Raw genomic sequence first — 22,399 nt, 5'->3', positions numbered from 1 at the left:
AGGGCTGCAGACTACTACATGCCTCCGCCGATAAATGTGGAGGCGCCAGCCGCTTCTTTTCACCTGACAGTGAGGAGTTTCGCCAGGGGGACGTAGCGCGTGGGAGGATCATGCTATTCCCCCCAGTTCCCCCTTCCCCCCGAACAGGCGCCCCGACCGACCAGAGGAGGTGCTAGCGCAGCGACCAGGACACATACCCACATCAGGCTTCCCACCTGCAGACACGGCCAATTGCGCCTGTAGGGACACCCGACCAAGCCAGAGGTAACACGGGGATTCGAACTGGCGACCCCAGTGTTGGTAGGCAACGGAATAGACTGCTACGCTACCCGGACACCCCAGTAACACTGGAAAAACACTAAGGCCCTGACCTTGGCACTGCTTATTTGTAGCATCAAATGTCGGTGATTTAGCAACGTGAAGATATATAAAGAAGAGAGGGTCGCACTCAGAAATATATCAGTCAACAGATTTACAGTCATCTGTCTAGCAAAGCACAAGATGTTTTTGGCCATCTGGCCTTCATCACTGTGTACGCTTATCCACTGCTGTGGACATTGTGAAATCACTTTGGATAAGAATGTTAGCTTAATAGTTTGCATCCGTTGGTGGAAATCCGTCTCCCTGGGTGTGCCTCGCTTTAGTTGGTAAGGACTAGGTTTACCTGGGAGTGGTTTAGGAGGGGGCAGTTTGGGATTACTGCTGGGGGTGTGCACACTGCAGATCTTAATGAAGCCAGCCATTAGCATGATCAGGGCAATCCCCATCAGTAGCACTGCCCACCAGTGGGCCTAGAGAGGAGGAAGAATACAGCCAATCAGGAATCAGGAACAATTTATTTGTCATTTCATATCATGTACTACGTACACAAAAGAAACAAAATTCTGTTTCCCCCAGCCCACAGCAGTGCAACACAAAATCACACATCCAAAAACCACAGCAGTGCGACACAAAAACACATATCCAAAACCCACAAAAACATGTCCAAAAATCACGATCAACTTGCCAACACCAAACAGATAAAGGAAAAAGTTGCAACTTAGATAGAAGTCAAAACATACCACAATCCACTCTGCAATGTTCTCATAAAGCTCAGGGTTGAAGATGGCCTTCTTTAGCCTGGCTAGTGGTCCATCTGCATCCACTAGACGGCACTTCATGAACACGTCACAGTAGCCCTTGAAGTCGTTGCAAGGCGAGCCGGCTGGGAGGGTGGTTACCTTCTTGTTGAAGAAGCGAGCTAGGCGCTCGGAGCCTGTGCTGCTGCACGTGTTGGGGTTCACTGTGAGGGGAAGGAGGGATGGTTGGTCAACGACAGGATCGAGTGACAATATCTGGAGCCAAAGAGTAAAATTGGACAGGAAAGAGTGCAGCAAGAGGACTCACTTTTCTCCATGCAGCACACATGGCATAGCTCTGTCTCATCCTTGCCATCCTGGCTAGCACACGTACACACCTCTAGCCCATACTTCTCACAGATGGAGCCAGAGCAGCCCTGCAAGGGAGCAACAAAGAGGACTGATGAGACCACACAGTCTTGTACATCTACAAAAGGGTGGTTATGCCTGTATCTTCTAGGTGTTGGGGTCCTTAGCCACTCACCCCATTGAGGCAGACTTGGGTGTCTCCATGGCAGGCAGTAAAGTTTGCCTTAGGTTCAGAGGTGGGGCAATGGGCGGTGCCGCCATTACACATGCCCTGGTGAGCGCACTCAGATTCGTCTCTGCACTTCTCATTACGACCCTTGTAAGTGCACTCAGCAGTACAACAAGGGCCCTGACTAGGACTGGGAGAAACAGACAAGTGTTCTAACTCTTGAATGATGACATGCATGCCACCACATCTGTTTCCAATGAAAACAGACGTGGACAGCATATCAGAAAAACTGGAATTTTGATTAGAAATGAATGACAGTTGAGTTCAAGAAAACCTAAGGAAAACAAATCCAGTGATTTGAATCATTTTCAAAATCATCTAGCCTACCTGCACACTCTGTTTGGTTTAAGTTTGCACTTCTTGTTATCAGGTTGGTTGGCATCATAGCAGCACTGGTCCCTGCACTGATCGCTGTAGCCACAGTCACACTCCTCTCCAGGCTCCACCAGGCCATTCCCACAGATAGGCTGGCCAGACTCTGTTTTGGTAAGCAAGCATATACACAGAATAGGTATAATGTCGGATTCCCCACAATTGTCATTGACAACCCTCCATTACACACACGCACACACACAGGCAAACATCTTGGATAGCGCGCTAAAGGAAACATAATTTTAGAGACCGGAGAGACATGAAAACAGTAATTACAAAACTAAAGCAAAATAATATAACTCAAAACGGTATGAAATAGACAATGCCAAACTAATGGACCACTTGCGCAAATGTCAGCAAGAATCCCAGGCATCAGATCACTGGTGGAGAGAAGTGGTCTAATCTGGGGAACATCTACAGGCAAAACAAATCTCAACAGGGATGTCGACATCCATGGCAGGACCTACCAACAAAACAGTTGCCTCTCTTTTTCTCCAGCACCTGGCTGATGTTGCGCACACTGCAGACAGAGAACTTGTTGTTGTTGAGCTTGTCCCCAGACGTGGCTCTGGCATACATGATGTAATTGCCCTTTTCCTTCTTGTCTTGGCTCTTGGATTCCCCTGGGGTACACTCAGACCCAGAGTCATGCTGGGAGAGAGAGAGAGCAAGCAAGAGAGAGAGAACCCTAAGTTAAGCAATATAGTGGGTACAAACTGTACTGGCCTAATAAATCCCCTCTCAGCGTGAGAGGTGGCTGTGTTGCTCATCCAATTTACTCACCGGGGAGCCGAAATTGTGGCCGACTTCGTGAGCAAAAGTGATATGGGAGACTTTTGGAGGAACGTGGGAGGCGTAATTCTGGACGGTGATAATACCAGTGTTCAGAGATTTCTTTTTGCCATCCGAATATAACTTGCTTTTCTCACAGATTCCTCCTGAACTCCCTGTTGATGGAAAATAAAAGATCTAGCGAATTCTCTTCCAATCAAAAACATAGCAGCATTTAAAAACATAGCAACATTTAAAAACATAAAGAATCTATCTGATAAGGTGGGTTGGGGGTTATGTGTGTGTGTGTGTGGCAGGGGGGGGGTAATACGAGAATTGCTTGGGTAATAGTATGGAAATTGTTCTATTTAAAATCTCAGTGTCATAATGTTTTTTTAAAGCAAATCAAAAATATTGCATCAAATATAGCCATGGTAAAATACTGCTAAACATTTTTTAATTTCTAGAAGTGAACAAATGTGTATTCCTAACATGCCCACTTAATCACAAATGTCTATTGTGCAGAGGTTTCCGTAAAATACATCACATACAGTCATGTAGCGCAAAAATATCAGTCTACTTATGCAGAACAACAATATGCTTTCATGGCATGCCACATCCATACATTATCCTGCTCTCAGGGTCGCGGGATGCCAGAGCCTATCCCAGCAGTCACTGGGCGGCAGGCATTCCGCATACGATGAAATAATTGTTATGTTACTGTTACTAGTGAAATGTTAAGAAAAAATGATCTTCCTTGCTGAGACTGCATAGAGGCCATGCACACCCATCTAAACCTCATGAATGGTATACTAGAAAATAAATAACATTGGCCACGCCTTTTTATCTTTTCATTATATATAATGTTCATTTTCTTATTGCTTCCCTTTAGCAAGAGCAGAAAAACGCTATCTCTCAGTACCTGCAGGGGCGCCGACCCAGGCCAAACCCAGTACTCCATCGTCAAAATCTCTGTCGGTGAAGACATAGGCCAGGCAGTAATCGTCATGGTTCTGCTCTGAATTCAGCTCTAGGAACTTCTCTACCCCGATGTTGGCGAAGCGGAACGGATTGGACTTATCCCTCTCATCACTCGTAGTGTTTACCTGCAAAAGGGACGGGACCAAATCAGACAACATACATATGAAATAGTTCCTATTAAAAAGAAACTGGTAAGAGACACAGTTTACACAACTCAAAGTTAAAAATTCACACTCACCCTGATCCTTTTCACCATGAAACTGATGTTGCGAATGCCCATGAAGTCTGTGCCCTGATAGATAGCGTCAATAGCTTTGACATGACTGGAGATCTGAAAAAGCAAGATGGAACACCATTTCAGACTGAAAATGGAAAATCTTTCTCGAGACAATTCAAGATCTCATTGGTTTAACCACTGCTGCATTTATGAATCACCGTGGTATAAGCCTGGCCTAAGACCAAAGAAAGTTTAATCAGTTCATCTGGACACAACGTTTAGAGACAGAAACGTTTCATCACTCATCTAAGTGACCTCCTCAGTCTAAACTGACTGCAGGTATCCCACCCTCATAAACAATACAGTTGCATAAAGACCGAAACCAACGACCAGTTTCATATGCAGATATGGGCGTGAGCATTAACTAGAGTTATAATGGCGATGTGTACTATTTACAGAGGATTTGGGAATGTTTGCAATCACAGCATTTTAAGATGGCAGATGTACTCTTTAGCCCCCCCCCCCCCCCGGTTCATGGATGGTCGTTCCCTCTTCACATAGATGGCCTCTTTTTTGACTCCCCGTTCACACCAGCGTTCCTCCCTATCAAGGATATGCACATCCTCATCCCTGAAAGTGTGGCCACTGGCCTGTAGATGGATGTAGACTGCGGAGTCTTGGCCTGACGTGTTAGTTCTGCTGTGTTGTGCCATTCTTTTGGCCAGCATCTTGTTTGGTTTCCCCAATGTCACGGCAATGCCCCTGGCACTTAACAGCGTATACTATATTGCTCGGTTTGTGCCGGGGGACCTGATCCTTGAGGTGGACCAATTTCTGGTGGAGTGTGTTTTGGGGTTTGAAAGCAACTGTAACGGTGTTTGGAAAATACGCGTCTCAACTTTTCTGACACTCCCACCACATAAGGAATCACCACTGGTTTACGCTTAAGCAGCTGTTGTCCTTCTCCTCCGTTCGATCGGCTGATGCACTGTTTGGGCATCTTCCTGGCTTTGACAAATGCCCAGTTAGGATAACCACACTTAACTAGGGCCTGTTTAATGTGGTATTTCTCCTCTTCCTTGGTCGCTGTGTCGGTGGGGATGTTGTCAGCTCGGTGGTACAGCATCCTGATGACTCCTAGTTTGTGCTCCAGTGGATGATGAGAGTCAAACCTTAAGTACTGACCAGTATGTGTTGATTAACAGTAAACATCAAATGTCCTCCATCACCAATTGAAATTTCCTCCCTGGTGAACTTGATGAGAGTTGATGTGGTCAGTGATATGTGGTACATCCTGAGATTTTAACCCAGGTGTTGTCCACAAATCTGAACCAAAGGCTAGGTGGTGTCCCTGGATAGGACATCAGAGCCCTTTTTTCCACTTCCTCCATATAAAAGTTGGCCACTATAGGTGAGACTGGGGAACCCATAGCAGACACAGCTTCAGGAGCAGACACACTTGGTCAGTGTTACGGGTGGTCCTATTGCTAAGGGTGGGGTCGTTTTGTAATTTCATACTGACTACCTCCCCTGCTTCATCAACAGGAACACACGTGAAGAGAGACTTAACATCATAAGAGACCATTGTTTCATCACCCTCCATAATGACGTCCCTCACCTTATCCACAAAATCGATAGTGTTCTGAATGTGATGTTCATTACTGCCTACCAACAGGTTGAGAATAGATGCAAGAAACGTAGAGATGTTGTAGGTCACTGAGTTAATCATACAAACAATAGGCCATGATGGCACATCCTGTTTATGTACCTTAGGTAACCCATACAGACTAGGCGTAGCTTCTCCTGGGTATAATCTGTGGTACAAAAGTCCGTCAATAGCATTGTCCTGTTCTAACAGCTTCAGACAATCTATCACCTTTTTCTTGTAACCACTGCCTGGATCTTGTTTCAGGGGCTCCTAAGTATTCATGTCGCTAAGTAACATCATCAGTTTCTCATGATAGTCTGTCTGGTCTCATACAACAGTGCATCTGCCTTTGTACGCTGGACGGATGATGATGTTATTGTCCTTACTGAGAGTCGTGAGAGCGTTCCTCTCGTCTCTACTGATGTTGGACAACGGCACCTTCACATTGCTTAGACAGGCTGAAACTTAAGTCCACAGTTGCTCCACTTCTGGGTCCACGGTGTTTTTACAGATCGCTGATTCTGTGGCTGTGATCCATTCCACTAGTGGGATTTGCCTCGGCGTGACAGCAAAATTAAGCCCCTTAGCAAGGATGTCTTTCTCCACCAGGGTGAGTTGTCTGTCGGACAGATTCTTCACCCAATTGTCCACATCGCCGGTGTGTATCTGGTCTCCGTCTCTCTGTCTGCTGTTGAGGGCACCCGTCTGTTGTCTGCCGATGTCTCTGGTGTGCAGGAAGTAGGTCGAACTTCTTTTGTTGCCTGATTTTCAACGCTCCGTGCTGTGCTAGACGAGCCTTCTCCGTAAACTCAATCACAGGTTGGAAAATTATCTCATCTAGACATCTTTATGCATGCTCAATAATCCAGATAAGAAAATCACAGAAAGTTGAATCGGTTCAATCTGGACACAACCTTTATTGGGAGAGAAACGTTTCATCATCTAAGTGACCTCTTCAGTCTCAACTGACTGCAGGTATCCTCACCCTTATCACCAACACAGTGGCATAACAACTGAAAACGAGCGGTTTCATGTGCAAATTGCCATGAGCATTAACTAGAGTTTCAATGGCAATGTGTACCAATCACGAAGGATTTGGGAATGGTTGCAATCACAGCATTGGAAGATGGCGACAGATGTATTCTTAGCCCCCCCCCCCCCCCCCCCGGTTCAGGAATGGTCATTCCCTCCGCTGTGAACAGTACACAATTAGAGGATTGTGTATTTATCTATTTACCTATTATTTTAGAAGAAAGAAGACCAATTTATTTCGTCATTGCACAGTTGTTCAGTTACAATGAAATCTGTTCTCTACATTTAACCAGTGGGCAGCTGCAGCACACAGGGACCAACTCCAGCTCTTCTTTCCATTGCCTTGGTCAGGGGCACAGACAGGAGTATTAACCCTAACATGCATGATGGTGGGAGGGAACCGGAGCACCTGGAGGAAACCCACGCAGACATGGGAAGAACATGCAAACCCCACACAGAAAGGACATGGGACGGCCTGGGGTTCAAACCCAGGACCTTCTTGCTGTGAGGCGACAGTGCTAAGCACTGGGCCACCATGCCGCCCATGTGAACATGTGTTGTTGGCGGTGGTGGTTAGTTTTGCTGAGGTTCTTTTAATTTGTTTCGTTTCCCTGTGTCTGTTAATGCACTATCAGCATTGTATTCTGTACAATGACAGTAAAGGCTTTCTATTCTGTCAACAAAACCTTTCCCGGCGACCAAGTCATACAGCCGAATGTCTCTACAGCAACGTGCGAAATATCTTGTTTAATATGTGCAGGAAGAAGTGCTTTATCTTTGAAGGGGAGCTTACTTTGACCGGGGAAAATGGAGCAGGTATGTTGCCTCAACCCAGAGGTGCCAGATTTGTGCCTGTTGTAGAAGAACACTTTTGCACATTTGTCACAACTAACAAAGTCCAGTCTGTTTCCATCTTTGCCAGTAACAGCTGAGACATTTTTCCAAATGTCAGACTTGCTTTGCTTTTCTTTTGTATTGTAATGACATGCTTTGAGCTTCTTTTACACATCATTTGTTGATGCCGTCCTTCTGGTTAGTGCTGGCTAAATCCCAGCGCCCGCAGTTTATTTTTTGACCATCCATACCTGCCTGCAGCAAAGTTAAAACCGCCAGCTCCTGTGAGCTTTCCATTGGATCCCAATCCCAAAGTAGTCCTCTATTGTACAGTATTTTCAATAGAGTTGCATGATTAAATAGTGCTATCTAGTGGCTTTTGTTTTTCCCCCCTTTTTCTCCCTAGTTGTATCCGGCCAATTACTCCACTCTTCCGAGCCATCCCAATCTCTGCTCCACCCCCTCTGCTGATCCCGCGAGGGCTGCAGACTACCACATGCCTCCTCCGATACCTGTGGAGTCGCCAGCTGCTTCTTTTCACCTGACAGTGAGGAGTTTCGCCAGAGGAGGCACTAGTGCAGCGACCAGGACACATACCCACATCCGGCTTCCCACCTACAGACACAGCCAATTATGTCTGTAGGGATGCCCGACCAAGCCAGGGGTAACATGGGGCTTCGAATCGGCGATCACCGTGTTGGTAAGCAACGGAATAGACTGCCATGCCACCCGGACGACCGTGGCCTTTGTTGAAATGCAATGTATTCCTCTGACAAAATTAAACCGTATAAATGGCTTTGGAATATTTCGCAGGACCAGCCAGATGAGTAAAAAAACAGCAGCTTATTGACCGGGAAATACGATGTATAATACATATATATGCACTATATAGTGCGCCATGCACCTTCATCTTGCTGAATGTGAGGCGCTGTTGTTCCTGTATCCTGTGCTTTTGTGTTCTTATGTCACAATATAGATTGAAATACAACCTCTAATCAGAAAATGTTGGGACAGTATATTAAATTAAAATTAAAACTGAAAACAGTGATTTGTAAATTATCTTTGACCTGTACTACATTCAAAACAATACAACAGCACATCATTTGAAGTTTTACCTCACAAGTTTTATCCCCACCCCCCAATCCCATTATATGAACCACTTATTGTGCTCTCAGAGTTGCGGGGATGCTGCAGCCTATTCCAGCAGTCACTGGGCGGGAGGCGGGGAGACACCCTAGACAGGCCGCCAGGCATTTATTGTGATTTTGATTCTTGCAACATATTAAAAAAAAAAATTGGGGCAGTAGAGCATTTATCACTTTGTAATGGGGCCATTCCTTTTCACAGCACTTAAAAAAGATGTTTAGGGACTGGAGACACCGCGTAATGAACGGTTTCCGGTGTAAATTTGTCCCATTCGTCCTGCAAACAAGTCTTTAAGTGTGCCAACAGGACGAGGTCTTCGTTGTCACATTTTGCGTTTCAAAATGCACCACACACACACTCTATTTGGGACAGGTCAGGCCTGCAGGCAGGCCAATCCAGCACCTGCAGCCTCTTATTCCGCAGCCATGCCTTTGTAATGTGTGCAGAATGTGGTTTTGCTGAATGTGGTCTGTTGAAATATGCATGGGCATCCCTGGAAAAGATGTTGTCCTGAAGGCAATATATGTCGCTAATAAAATCTCTATGTACTTTTCAGCATTAATGGTGCCATCACAGAAGTGTAAGTTACCTTTGCCAAGGGCACTGACACAACCCCATACCATGGCAGACCCTGGCTTTTGGACTTGTAGCTGGTAACAGTTTGGACAGTCCTTTTCATCTTTGGTCCAGAGCATATGGCACCTATTTCTTCCAAAAAAAGACCTGAAATACTGACTTGTCTGACCACAATACACGTTTCCACTGTGTGATGGTCCATCCCAGATGCCCACAAGGCCAGAGAAGTCGACGATGTTTCTGGGCGCGGTTAACATAAGGCTTTCTTTTGGCACAGTAAAGTTTTAACTGGCATTTGTGATGCAACTAGGTATTGTCGTGCTTGACAAAGGTTTGCCAAAGTAATCCTGAGCCCATGTAGTTATATCACTTATAGATGAATAACGGTTCCTAATGCAGTGCTGTCGTCTGAAGGATCGGAGAGCACGGTTATTCAGCTTATGCTTGTGCCATTGCCCTTTACACACTGAAATTCCTCCAGATTCCTTGAATCTTTTGATTATGTTACGCACCACAGAGGGCGAAATATCCAAATCCCTTCCTATTTTTCTTTGAGGAAAATTGTTTTTAAACATTTCAATAATTTTCTCATTCATTTGTTGGCAAACTGGCGATCCTCAGCCCATCTTTGCTCCTAAAGGACTAGGCCATTCCTGGATGCTGCTTTTGCACAAACCATACAATCACCTGTTGACATTGCCCGTTTCAAATCACATCATTATTTAATTATTTTACCTCATTACTAGCCCTAAATTGCCCCTGTCCGAACTTTTTTCCCAATGTGTTGCAGGCCTGAATGGCAGGAAGGGATGTTTATTTACAAATGAATTAAGTTGACCAGACAAAACATGAAATAGCTTGTGTTCATACTGTCTGCAATGAAATACAAGTCTAATTAAATTTAGAAATCACTGCTTTCTTTTTTTTCTGGCATTTTCCATACCATCCCAATTTTTTCCGAGTTGGGTTTGTATGTTCTTGCCCCAAAATCATCCATCCATCTCCTGCACAGTAGTTGTAGTTAGGAAAAAAGTAAATAAGTTCACACAGAATGCAATTTAAAGAAAGACAAAAAAAAACCCCAAACAAACCCCACAACATGGTAAATGTGAAATCAGCAATAGCAAATGTGAAATTCCATCTCACTTCCTGTCTAGACCTGGCAAAAGAGCACTACAGTGTTCATGTGAAGACAGTGACCCTGAATGGGACTTACCTGTGCAATGACAGCCTCTCTGGTCTTGTAGTACTTATAAAAGAGATGGTCAGTCTGAATAAAAAGCTGGCAGGTGTTCTTCTCAATCTGGGCCATCCTCCTCTTTCTCAGCAGCATGGGGTCACTGGAGCCTGCCTCAGTCTCCTCAGTATGGAGCTCCTGGCATGGTGCGCAAAAGGATACGAAGGGAGGAAATGGACAAATAAATAAAACATCAGTCTTGGAACAAGATTGGTTCAATAATTCATAGCTTGTATTTTCAAGTTGGGGTTTTTCAACATGCAATACCTTCTTCATGAACAGAAATGGGGTTAAAAAAAAAGTATAAATTATTTATGAGTTCCGGACAGTAAAAAAAGGGAATCACACTAAAAACAGCCGCAATATCACATTCATTAGCACTTGTAATGGGCAAAAGTCGGTGAACAGTTTAAATTCACCTTGGATGGTTCCTCAATTGCAGAGGCTTGGTACTTCTTCATCCTTTCAAAAACCGAGTAGTCAGCACAGCCTCCCTCTGGCCCATACTTATGTGGGTAGTCTGAGTCAGAGAGGCAGATACAACACCGTTCAGATTATAGGAGACAATTTTAGCTTCTTAACTCACTGAGTCGCTCTATTTCAGGCTCTATTCATGATCAGATAATGGAAGTCCATGGACATCACTTGAGCCCTGAGCCCTGCTTTGCTTTGTGTACAGACTCACTTTCCGATCAGTCTCATTAGCAATTTGTCTAACATCCGGGTGTTTAAACTACCCTTCAACTACATACTGTATCTACACAGACGACCTGAAACTGGGGGATAACTGTGTAGCAATTGTTCTCAATTTCCACAACTAGCACCAACAGTATGAATACAAGTTAACTGAGCAGCATAGCCAGAGAGAAAGACCCCGTTACTCAACTAATGAGTACCCTGAGTATCTTGGCCCCCTAAGGGAGAATCAAACCATCTTTTTTTATCATCTCAGCTGGCAAATAAAAGGATTAATTCTCCCCAGCTCCCACACTCTCCCAACTACATATTTATGTGTTCTGGCATTCAATCAAACATACACCACATAACGCAAAAAGTATTTGTGTCGCCAACGGTCTGCTGTGGACTCACTAATGTCATCTTCATGGTAAATGATGGAGTGGAAAGGAACATTTTTGTCCTTCAGGTATCTCTCAGCAGGCTCCACATAGAAGGTGCCCTGGTAAGTCTGGATGAAGCCCTCGAACTTGCCATCCACTATGGAACCATGGCTTAATGTGCCCTTCTCGCCTGTGGAGACACGTAGGTCAGTTTTCTGACACAGTACAAATTGCAATCAAGATAATGTGCAATTTGACAAACACCTTGTAATGCATCTTATCTTCTTCAGGAGTAAACAAAAAGGAAAAAACCAACAAAAACTGCACAGTCTCACCATAGAGTTCTCCTGTATAGATATGTGAGGTATCATATGGGATCTCTTCACCTGAAACATCCACCCTCAAATCTTGGGCAAACAAAGTAGTGTCTCTTTTCATTCGTAAGTTAAAATGCCTGAAATGCACAAAATTGAAAGTCCCGTCAAAACCAACAGCAACCATTTCAGACAAGAGTGTGTCGATAATGAATTCAGCAGTGTTAACTCGTGACTTAGCCTGTACCTAGGAGTGTATCAGATTTCTGACATTACTGTAGGAGGTAGTCTATATTCAGCTGCAGTTTGGTGGTAAAGGGGTGGGGGTGAGTGCAAATCGGAGAGAAATGTGGGTAAAAACAAGAGTAAATTGTAGGTGAACACAGCAGAAAATACATCTTAATTGTTGCTGCTACAGAAGAATAACAAACAGCAGACGTTATCTTGCAGAAGTGGCAAAGGAAAAACGTAAGATGTGCTGACACAATGGCTTTTTCCTGTTGGTCAAGAAGACTTAACACTCGGCCTTGTGCAAGACAAGTACAAGTCGGATTTCTAAATGCGAGTATTTTGGTTTTCGTATTTTGTGTTCCCCCCGATTGTACTCAAAATGTCTGCGGATGTGGCATCAGTGCAAGGAAAATCAAGCTGTATGCCTGTTCATGAACGTCGTTTGTGTTCCAATATGTGTCAACGTCAACCCCCCTCTTCACCAATAACAAAGTTCAAGCTAAATTCCTGAGAATTGTAATTTCTAGTTTAACACACTTCCACCTACAGTTACAGAGTTGGTATTTGAGCGATCAAAACCCAGAGATGGATCTGAAATGAAGCCGCCCGTGTCAGCCCTTTCCCCATCATTCAATAGAAAGAGACGGCTGAAACGGAGTTTTAGCAATTGATAAGGTGGTACCAACCGGTAAATGGCTTTTTACAAGCTTAGTATGTCATATCTACTGGTTAGCCAAAACCAGAGGCGGACAACCCGGCTTCAGAAAGTAAAAGTTCTGCCACATATTTGTTCCACCCATACACTACACCAGCTGAATTTAATTAGCACAACTCTTCAGCCAGGCAGAGTGAAATCACCTTGTTTAGTGAATGGCTAGAACAAATACGTGGTTGGACTTTTACTTTCTGAAGCCGGGGTGTCCACCTCTGGCAAAACAACTTTGCTTCTTCAAGTGTGCTGCTACCCACTTCATTCCTCTGTGTGTGGCTGCAATGGCAAAGTGCTGTTTCTGTGGAAAGTCCTGCCTGATGGAAGCCATAAGAATGACCAACTACAAAAACATTTGGATAGCTGGGATTAGCTATCGTCTTACATATGTCAGAAATATAAAGTATGGAAAAAGGACATTTGTTTGGATGTTGCCAAAATGTTCAAGATGGTTATTCAAAATGATGTTAAAAATGACCTGTTACATGATGATTACATGATGTAATGCATGGGACCTAAATGAACCACTGAATTCAATACTTCATTATCGAGCTATCACCATGACTAGATGTGCTTGCATTTTACCTTGAATTCAGAAAGGTAAATGGTGTGTTGCAAAGAAAACACCTGCATGAAACTGTATTTCCAGTCTTGCTCTTAATTCCTCTTAATTCAAGAACAGCTGAATTAAGAACAAACACCTTCATTTAATGTTTGCTAGTGGAGGTCTTATTCTTTTCTATCCCTGTTAATGAGCATCTGTGCCTAGGAACAGCATGGCTCTACTACAAGCAGGAAGAGTCTCTATCTACATATGCCAAGCTTCCAACCAGATGGTCCTGAATGGGTCATCCATGCTACTGAAAATATATATTTTCTTTCCAACAGCCACCATAGCTCTTAAAAAGGGAGAAATGAACCCTCCAAAATACACAATGAAATATAATACATAAAAAGAAAAACCAAAAAAGACATGTTAACAGCTCTCCATAACACTGAAAATGTCTCTCTGGAGGAGTTTTTCCTCTGCCTCCAACTGTAGATGATGAAAGAGAAAATATGTGAGTGAGTGAGTGAGTAAGCAACACATATAATCAAATAAAGAGATAACTGACAAACCTTCCATGGGCATGGAAATCTAAATGAAGGAATTTGTCTTCATGGGAGAGTGCCCTTTTGGCTCGCTGGTGCTTGCTGTGGACAAGGTCTGTGTCGTAGGACAGACCTTCATAGTGACGGATATACTTGCTCAGGGGATTACCATAGTGACCTGTTTGAATGAGACAGAAAAGTTCAGATGTTCAATGCAAAAAACGCCAACAGAGAGCAAATCTACATAAATGACAAAACTGACAGGCCAAGCCTGACAAACCAGTCATTATTTACACATTTCAAATTATTTCTTAGGGTGAAAACAAATTCTATTAGCCATGTTGCAATGACGTGAGCGGAGCGTTTAAAAACTATTTTATATGTATGTTGTATGCATGTTAAAAGGAAACTTCACCGTTTTTCAACTTGAGTACGTCATCATTACATCATCAAGATGGCGACATGGATGGTCGCCTTCAGTCTGAGACTGAAGAGGTCACTCATGAGTGATGAAACGGTTGTAGATAAACGTTGTGTTCAGATGAACTGATTCAACTTTCTTTGAAAATCTGGGGGTGCAAATAGGGCTGCAACTAACAACTATTTCCATAATGGATTAATCCTTTTTTTTCTTTGAATAATCAATTAATCATTTAGTCTATTAAAAGTGAAAAATGCTGATTAATGTCTATCCATCAACTTTCCAGAGTCCAAAGTGGAGTCTCAAAACTGTTCAATCTGACCAACAGTCAAAAAAAACCCTCAAGTATTAATTTCATAAAGATTTACATCAGAGGAAGGCAAGCAAATCTTAGCATTTAAAAAACTGCAACCAACAAATATTTGGTATTTTTACTTGATGAATGACTCATGACAACCAACTGACAACCAAAATCGCGATCGATGAATTTTCTGTCAATCAATGACTGTCTAATTGTTCCAGCACTAAGTGTCAGTGTGTGTAACTAACGTGACAGTTTTGGTCCTCGTTTGGACAGTGGCGTTTTGGAGAAGATTCCTAACGTGAAGTCCGAGACGGCGAACGGCCATCGAGTGAGAACATAACGTGAGCTATTTGAGATAACTTTCTCAGTATTGGCTCAAGTGATGACTGCACACAAGCAACTGCTGACAGTTTGATTACAATGAAGGAAAGGTTCTGCAGCACACAGTCAATAGTAATATTTTATTTGTTTGGCAGCAGTGATTTGACAGTCATCACTTCACTTTAACTCTGACGGAGACACTGCGTGTTGAAATGTTAGTTTATTGTTTGCACCTATTAAAATATTATTACCATTAACCACGCGCTCCAGATCTTCTCCTTCATCTAGTTTCTATGTCCTGTCTGCATGAGGCACCATTTTTTAGTTGGCCGATATCAACTCCAGCTGTTGTCTTTTTTCTTAGCATTTAGTATTTTGGGGTTTTTTTCGGATTTTTTCCCCAACCGTATCTAGCCAATTACCCCCACTCTTTCAAGCCATTCCGGTCACTGCTCCACCCCCTCTACCAGTCTGGGGAGGGCTGCAGACTACTACATGCCTCCTCTGATACATGTGATATTAGTCGACATACAGAGGCATGAATTTATTTATTTTTATTGTTGACAAAGCGGGTAAAATACCATAAGCGCTGGGCTGAACCACATTCAACACTGCCTGTTTCTATGAACATGTGCACGCGGGTCAAATTACCACAGATAAAAGCAAAACAAAGATGGAGGATGATAATCTAACACGTCATCCTCCCCGAGTGTACACTCATTATAGACTCCCTGGGTGGGCAATCTTATCCAGATAGGGCCGGTGTGGGTGCAGGTCTTTGTTCCAACTAAGCAATTACACACCCGTGTCTCCTAATTAAGTTCCTCAGCAAAGACTCTACTGGTTGATTAGTGGGATCAGGTGTGTAACTGCTTGGTTGGAACAATAACCTGCACCCACACCAGCCCTTTCTGGAAAAGATTAGCCACCCCTGACTCTAGTGTAATCAAGCTGTCCAAGGTTCCCAAATTTGATAGGACAAAGGTCTGGCAACACGAAATTAAAGTTGTGTTCAAGACAACTCAGAACTTGGATAGAAGTTGGAAATTTCCAACTTCTGATGTCACGAGTTCACACCATTTAAAGGGGGGGGGGTCAAGGCAAAAAAAAGTGCTAGGGGTGGGAATCTCTAGGCACCTCATGATTCGATTCTGATTCAGAGGGCTACGATGCGATTATAAAACGATTATTGATGCATCTTTTGAATTGTGTTGCAAATTTACTGAATGGACTGTGTTGACTGTTTTTTTGCTTTGTTCTCTCTGTTTTTGTATGTTTTTGGTGGTGTCGTTTTTGGATATGTGTTTTTGTCTTTTGTGTTCCACTGCTGTGGGCTGGGAGAAATTAAATTTCGTCTCTTTTGTGTATGCAAGTACATGAACGAGATGACAAATTGTTCCCGATTCCTGATCTTGATGCATCAACATTTTTGATTTCTATACATGATTTATTTTTTCTCACTGTGTGACTACTTACTTATGTTTTACAGCATAACACATATGCTATGCTTTAAGACATAGCAATAATGAACCATTATTAAAATAAATGGATGAATTTACTTCCATTATCTTTTATTAATACAGTAACAAATAGAAGAGATGTGTCAACTGAAAGGTCACGTTTCCCAGCTCTCATACAAAACTAACGCTTTCTGTGGAATATGTGGTAAAACAATAAATAATGGCGAAAATTCAAATAATAGGCCACAATGAAGTCATGGAAATGCATAGAAGTGCAACATAGCAAATGTGCTTAGCTGGTGAATGCTGGAATGTGTAAGTTTTTATGCAAGAACAGGAGTTGGTCTACATGCTCTGGTGTAAGTGTGCGCCGCTGTGCAGTAACTAATATCCCCCTGCATGTGAGACACAAGCTGCCAGTCATTGGTAATAAAGTGCACAGTTACGGTGATATAAGATTCTGTAGCAATGGATGTCAACGCATTGCATGCTATTGCTATTCTACCCACTTTCCTCAGTGATTCCATGACACCCTGTGATGGCCTGGCGGCCCGTCCAGGGTGTCTCCCCACCTGCCGCCCAATGACTGCTGGGATAGGCTCCAGCATCCCGCGATTCCGACTGGGAAGAGCGGCTTTGATAATGGGTGGATGAATGGATGGATAGATGGATGGTTTTGGTTTCGTTGTATAGTGCGGGTATCGCTGTGTCGGTGAATAAATGTCGAGATGGGATGTTGTATCTTGGCTCCAAAGTGTGCAGCATAACGCGAAAGCCTTGGTTCTTAATGACTGAGTAGGGGTGCAAATCGTTGGCAATAAAAGTTGCGATCAACTTTGTGATTCGCTTTGCCCTTTCCGAGTTTGGTAGAAACTTTGATATCACTTGTTCAGTTGTGCTCTGGTTGGCAGCAATTACAACCGGCTGTTTTTCCTCCAACTCGTGGAAATGTGAAATATGGTTTCTCATGTTTGTTGTGTTCCCAAAATATTTTATATTAGTTATACACAACTTGCATACAGTGTGGCTCTTGTCCAGGTCCCTCTGCCCTTCAACTTCATAGAAGCCAAAATGCTTCCATACGCTGGCTTTTAAGCCAGAGGGTGCCGGTCGGATTGTATCCAACTTCGGTTGCTCGCGCTCGGCCATCCTCACAAAAACTGGAGAAGTAGCCTAGCTTACAACGTAAAAATGACGCATATGTTTTACATCCGTTATGTTTCACCATCCAGTTGGTTCGGTTGGAGCGTACAGCCCAGTCAAGAATTTAGCTTTAAATTTCTGATTATTGAGTTTTCTGCATCGAGACAATCTTATGAGAGAATCCCGATGCATCTAAGAATCAATGTTGGCAAAACCAACATTGAAATAACTTTGTACTAAATATTTTTAACATGCAATTTCTTTCTCGAGGTAAGATATAAATTTATTTTATCTAGCAAAAATCTTTTTTTTTTCTTGCTTGATGTCACCAGTGCTCAGGTCAGATAAATAGAAGCTCAGAAATGATGCCCGATCCGGGTTGCGTGGCGGTCTACTAAGTTGCCTGCCAGCATGAGGATTGCCGGTTTGAATCCCTGTGTTGCCTCCGTTTGGTCAGGTGTCCCTGCGGACACAATTGGCCTTGTCTGCGGGTGGGAAGCCGGATGTGGCTATGTGTCCTGGTCGCTGCACTAGCGCCTCCTCTGGTCGGCCGAGGTGCCTGTTTGGGGGAGGGGGGGAACTGGGAGGAATAGTGTGGTCCTCCCATACGCTATGTCCCCCTGGCGAGGGGGTGCAGCAGCGACCAGGATGACTCGGAAGAGTGGGGAACTTGGCCGGATACCATTTCTCAAGCTCAGTCAGACTGGATGGGAAGTGTCTGTGAACTGCCATCTTCAGGTCTCTCCACAGATTTCTATGGGGTTCAAGACTGGGCTTTGGGCGAGTCACTCAAGGACAGTCAGAGACCTGTCCCGAAGTCACTATAGCGTTGTCATGGTTGTATGCTTCAGGTCATTGTCATGATGAAAGGTGAATCATCACACCAGTCTGAGGTTGCATGCACTTTTGAGCAGGTTTTCTTCAAGGACCAATCTGTATTTGGCCGATTTCATCCTTTCCTCAATTCTTCATTTTATTTATTCATTTTTGTGGATCTTTTTTCTCCTTTTTTTCTCCCCAATTGTATCTGGCCAATTACCCCACTCTTCCGAGCTGTCCAAGTCGCTGTGCCAACCCCTCTGTTGATCCGGGGACGGCTGCAGACTACCACATACCTCCTCCGATACATGTGGAGTCACCAGCCGCTACTTTTCACCTGACAGTGAGGAGTTTCACCAGGAGGATGTAGCACATGGGAGGATCATGCTATTCACTCCAGTTCCCCCTCCTCCCTGAACAAGCGCCCTGACCGACCAGAGGAGGTGCTAGTGCGGCGAGCAGGACACATACCCACATCTGGCTTCCCACCTGCAGAAAACGGCCGACTGTGTCTGTAGGGACGTCCGACCAAGCCGGTGGTCACACGGGGATTCGATCCGATGATCCTCGTGTTGGTAGGCAACGGAATAGACCATTACGCTACCCAGACACCCCATTCTTCCCTCAATTCTGACCAGTCTCCCTGCTGCTGAGAAGCACTGCCATAGCATGACGCTGCCACCATCCTGCTTCACGGTAGGGATGGTATTGGCCAGGCGAGGAGCAATGTCTGGTGTTCGTCAAACGTAGTGCTTGGAGTTCTGCCAAAAGGGTTCAATTTTTGTGTTTCAATTTTCATCAGACCAGAGAATCTTTTTCCTCATGCTCTGAGTCCTTTAAATGCCGCTTGACAAACTCCAAGTGGGCTGTCATATGCCTTTCACTCAAGAGTGTCTTCCGTCTAGCGAATCTACCATAAAAGGCCTGCCCGATGGAATGCTGCTGAGATGGTCGTCCTTCCAGCAGTTTCTACAATCTCTGCAGAGGACTTTTGAAGTCCTGTTAGAATGACTGTTGGGTCCTTGGTCACCTCACTGACCAAGAAAGGCCTTTCTTGCCCAGTTACTAAGTTTGGTTGGACAGCTGACTCTAGGAAGAGTCCTGGTGATTCCAAACTTCTTGCATTTCATAATTACTGAGGCCATCGTACTCTTGAGAATGCTCAAAGCTTTAGAAATGGTTTTATACCCTTGCCCTGATCTATGCCTCTCCACAATTTTATTGGAGGTCTACAGAGAGTTCCTTGGACTTCATGGCTTGGTTTTTGGCCTGACATGTAGTGTGAATTGCGGGACCTTATACATACAGGTGTGGGCCTTTCTAAACTATGTCCAATCAATTCAATTTACCACAGATGGACGCCAGTCAAGTTCTGGATACATCTCAAGTATAATTAAAGGAAAAAAGATGCATCTGACCACAATTTGGAGTGCCACAGCAAAGGGTCTAAATACTTATGTAAATGAGAGATCAGTTTTTGAGTTTTAATAAATTTGCAAAAAAATTCTAAAAAACATGTTTTCACTTTGTCATTATGGATTATTGAGTGTAGGTTAATGGGCAAAAACACCTGTCAATTATGAGAGCTTTTAAAGCACTCCTCTGATGATATTTTAGAGGAAATGGTGATGATTCTCTTATGATGTCGTCTATATCTTTCATATTATCAGACTTTTTATGTAAAAACACTTAATAGTGCGAGAAAAAAATACTGGGGCATGCAGCACGTTTCTACCCCGTTTGCTGTTATTGTTGAAGTATAACCCTGACCACTAACGGTAGCACTGAGCACAACATTACAGAGCAGCATTCCAGCAAGGTAAGCGAGCAAGACTGGATGTATCATGTTCTTTACATGTTCTCCACAGTGTAGGTTAAATATAACAGATTTTTACCAGCACACCTTTAATTAAAGTGGATTTATTTTGTTACTTTACAGTAGGGCTGCATATTCTATCGTTTCAGCATCATCATCGCGATGTGCGCATGCACAATATGTGTGATTAATGTTGTGTTGCATGTTTTTGGTGTGTTGCTTTTAAGTTTATTCCAATTTATGTTAAGTGTCTTTGAGTACGATAGAAAGTGCTATATAGATAAAATGCATTATTCTTAATAGACACATCGCAAAACACAGCAAATTAACACAAACACCTCATGATACAACTTCTTGCTGCTTGATACAAAAAGAAAACTCGATCGGATCTCATTTTCCATTTTCTTCTACGAAATAAGTCTGTATAACACGACATAATTTACTCCGATTTTGCGCCATTTGGACAACTGACACATCGATGTGTTTGTCTGCTTCTCGGCTAATGATGCGCACGTGGCAGTTATATACATGGGCGGGCCAAGTCATTAAAATTAACATTCCGAGTAATAGCGAATGTGTTTCAGATGGGTGAAATAATCCATCATTAATGAGGACAATATTAATTACATTCTCTAAAATGTGAACAGATTTTAAGCTTAATTTTTTTTGTCAGACATGAATTAGCAGACTAGACTCTCATTGCGCCAATTACGGCACCCATTTGTCTTAAGTAAAAAAGATCAGAGAGAAAATTATATATATATATATATATATATATATATATATATATATATATATATATATACACTACCGTTCAAAAGTTTGGGATCACCCAAACAATTTTGTGTTTTCCATGAAAAGTCACACTTATTCACCACCATATGTTGTGAAATGAATAGAAAATAGAGTCAAGACATTGACAAGGTTAGAAATAATGATTTGTATTTGAAATAAGATTTTTTTTACATCAAACTTTGCTTTCGTCAAAGAATCCTCCATTTGCAGCAATTACAGCATTGCAGACCTTTGGCATTCTAGCTGTTAATTTGTTGAGGTAATCTGGAGAAATTGCACCCCACGCTTCCAGAAGCAGCTCCCACAAGTTGGATTGGTTGGATGGGCACTTCTTTGAGCAGATTGAGTTTCTGGAGCATCACATTTGTGGGGTCAATTAAACGCTCAAAATGGCCAGAAAAAGAGAACTTTCATCTGAAACTCGACAGTCTATTCTTGTTCTTAGAAATGAAGGCTATTCCATGCGAGAAATTGCTAAGAAATTGAAGATTTCCTACACCGGTGTGTACTACTCCCTTCAGAGGACAGCACAAACAGGCTCTAACCAGAGTAGAAAAAGAAGTGGGAGGCCGCGTTGCACAACTGAGCAAGAAGATAAGTACATTAGAGTCTCTAGTTTGAGAAACAGACGCCTCACAGGTCCCCAACTGGCATCTTCATTAAATAGTACCTGTTAGAGCCTGTTTGTGCTGTCCTCTGAAGGGAGTAGTACACACCGGTGTAGGAAATCTTCAATTTCTTAGCAATTTCTCGCATGGAATAGCCTTCATTTCTAAGAACAAGAATAGACTGTCGAGTTTCAGATGAAAGTTCTCTTTTTCTGGCCATTTTGAGCGTTTAATTGACCCCACAAATGTGATGCTCCAGAAACTCAATCTGCTCAAAGAAGTGCCCATCCAACCAATCCAACTTGTGGGAGCTGCTTCTGGAAGCGTGGGGTGCAATTTCTCCAGATTACCTCAACAAATTAACAGCTAGAATGCCAAAGGTCTGCAATGCTGTAATTGCTGCAAATGGAGGATTCTTTGACGAAAGCAAAGTTTGATGTAAAAAAAATCTTATTTCAAATACAAATCATTATTTCTAACCTTGTCAATGTCTTGACTCTATTTTCTATTCATTTCACAACATATGGTGGTGAATAAGTGTGACTTTTCATGGAAAACACGAAATTGTTTGGGTGATCCCAAACTTTTGAACGGTAGTGTAGCTAACGTATTATTACTTTTACTATTACCCACACAATGATTATTACCATTATGAACATATCAACATATTACTAACAAAATAACATTATTAATGTACCTGATGAACGTAACCAGCTTAGTCTGATAGCTAGCCCACTAACATACTTTGTTATGCTAGGCACAGGTTAGCCAAATATCGGTTCTGGTCCCAAGGGGTAAATAAAGGAAAGAAAAGAGGCGGTTCCCCTGGCCCCGGGGC

The 22,399-nt window shown here is 43.1% G+C and overlaps 1 protein-coding gene across 1 annotated transcript in view; it reads right to left on the bottom strand.

Annotated features, from left to right (window-relative positions):
• The window catches only part of LOC130113810 (disintegrin and metalloproteinase domain-containing protein 10-like), a 29,181-nt gene that overhangs the window by 3,461 nt on the left and 3,321 nt on the right, over positions 1-22,399 (bottom strand). Inside the window, exons 2-15 of the mRNA XM_056281455.1 lie at positions 13,902-14,052; positions 11,864-11,982; positions 11,560-11,718; positions 10,890-10,990; positions 10,450-10,608; positions 4,019-4,111; positions 3,722-3,905; positions 2,812-2,975; positions 2,496-2,679; positions 1,984-2,134; positions 1,603-1,786; positions 1,387-1,495; positions 1,062-1,282; positions 665-791 (exon numbers count right to left, since the gene is read on the bottom strand). Coding sequence (XP_056137430.1) covers positions 665-791; positions 1,062-1,282; positions 1,387-1,495; positions 1,603-1,786; positions 1,984-2,134; positions 2,496-2,679; positions 2,812-2,975; positions 3,722-3,905; positions 4,019-4,111; positions 10,450-10,608; positions 10,890-10,990; positions 11,560-11,718; positions 11,864-11,982; positions 13,902-14,052 — 2,106 coding nt within the window. The remainder of the gene's footprint in view (positions 1-664; positions 792-1,061; positions 1,283-1,386; positions 1,496-1,602; positions 1,787-1,983; positions 2,135-2,495; positions 2,680-2,811; positions 2,976-3,721; positions 3,906-4,018; positions 4,112-10,449; positions 10,609-10,889; positions 10,991-11,559; positions 11,719-11,863; positions 11,983-13,901; positions 14,053-22,399) is intronic.

The sequence above is a fragment of the Lampris incognitus genome, chromosome 6 (assembly GCF_029633865.1).
Source record: "Lampris incognitus isolate fLamInc1 chromosome 6, fLamInc1.hap2, whole genome shotgun sequence".
NCBI classification, from domain to species: Eukaryota; Metazoa; Chordata; class Actinopteri; order Lampriformes; family Lampridae; genus Lampris; species Lampris incognitus.
This window is presented reverse-complemented; position numbering and strand designations above follow the sequence as displayed.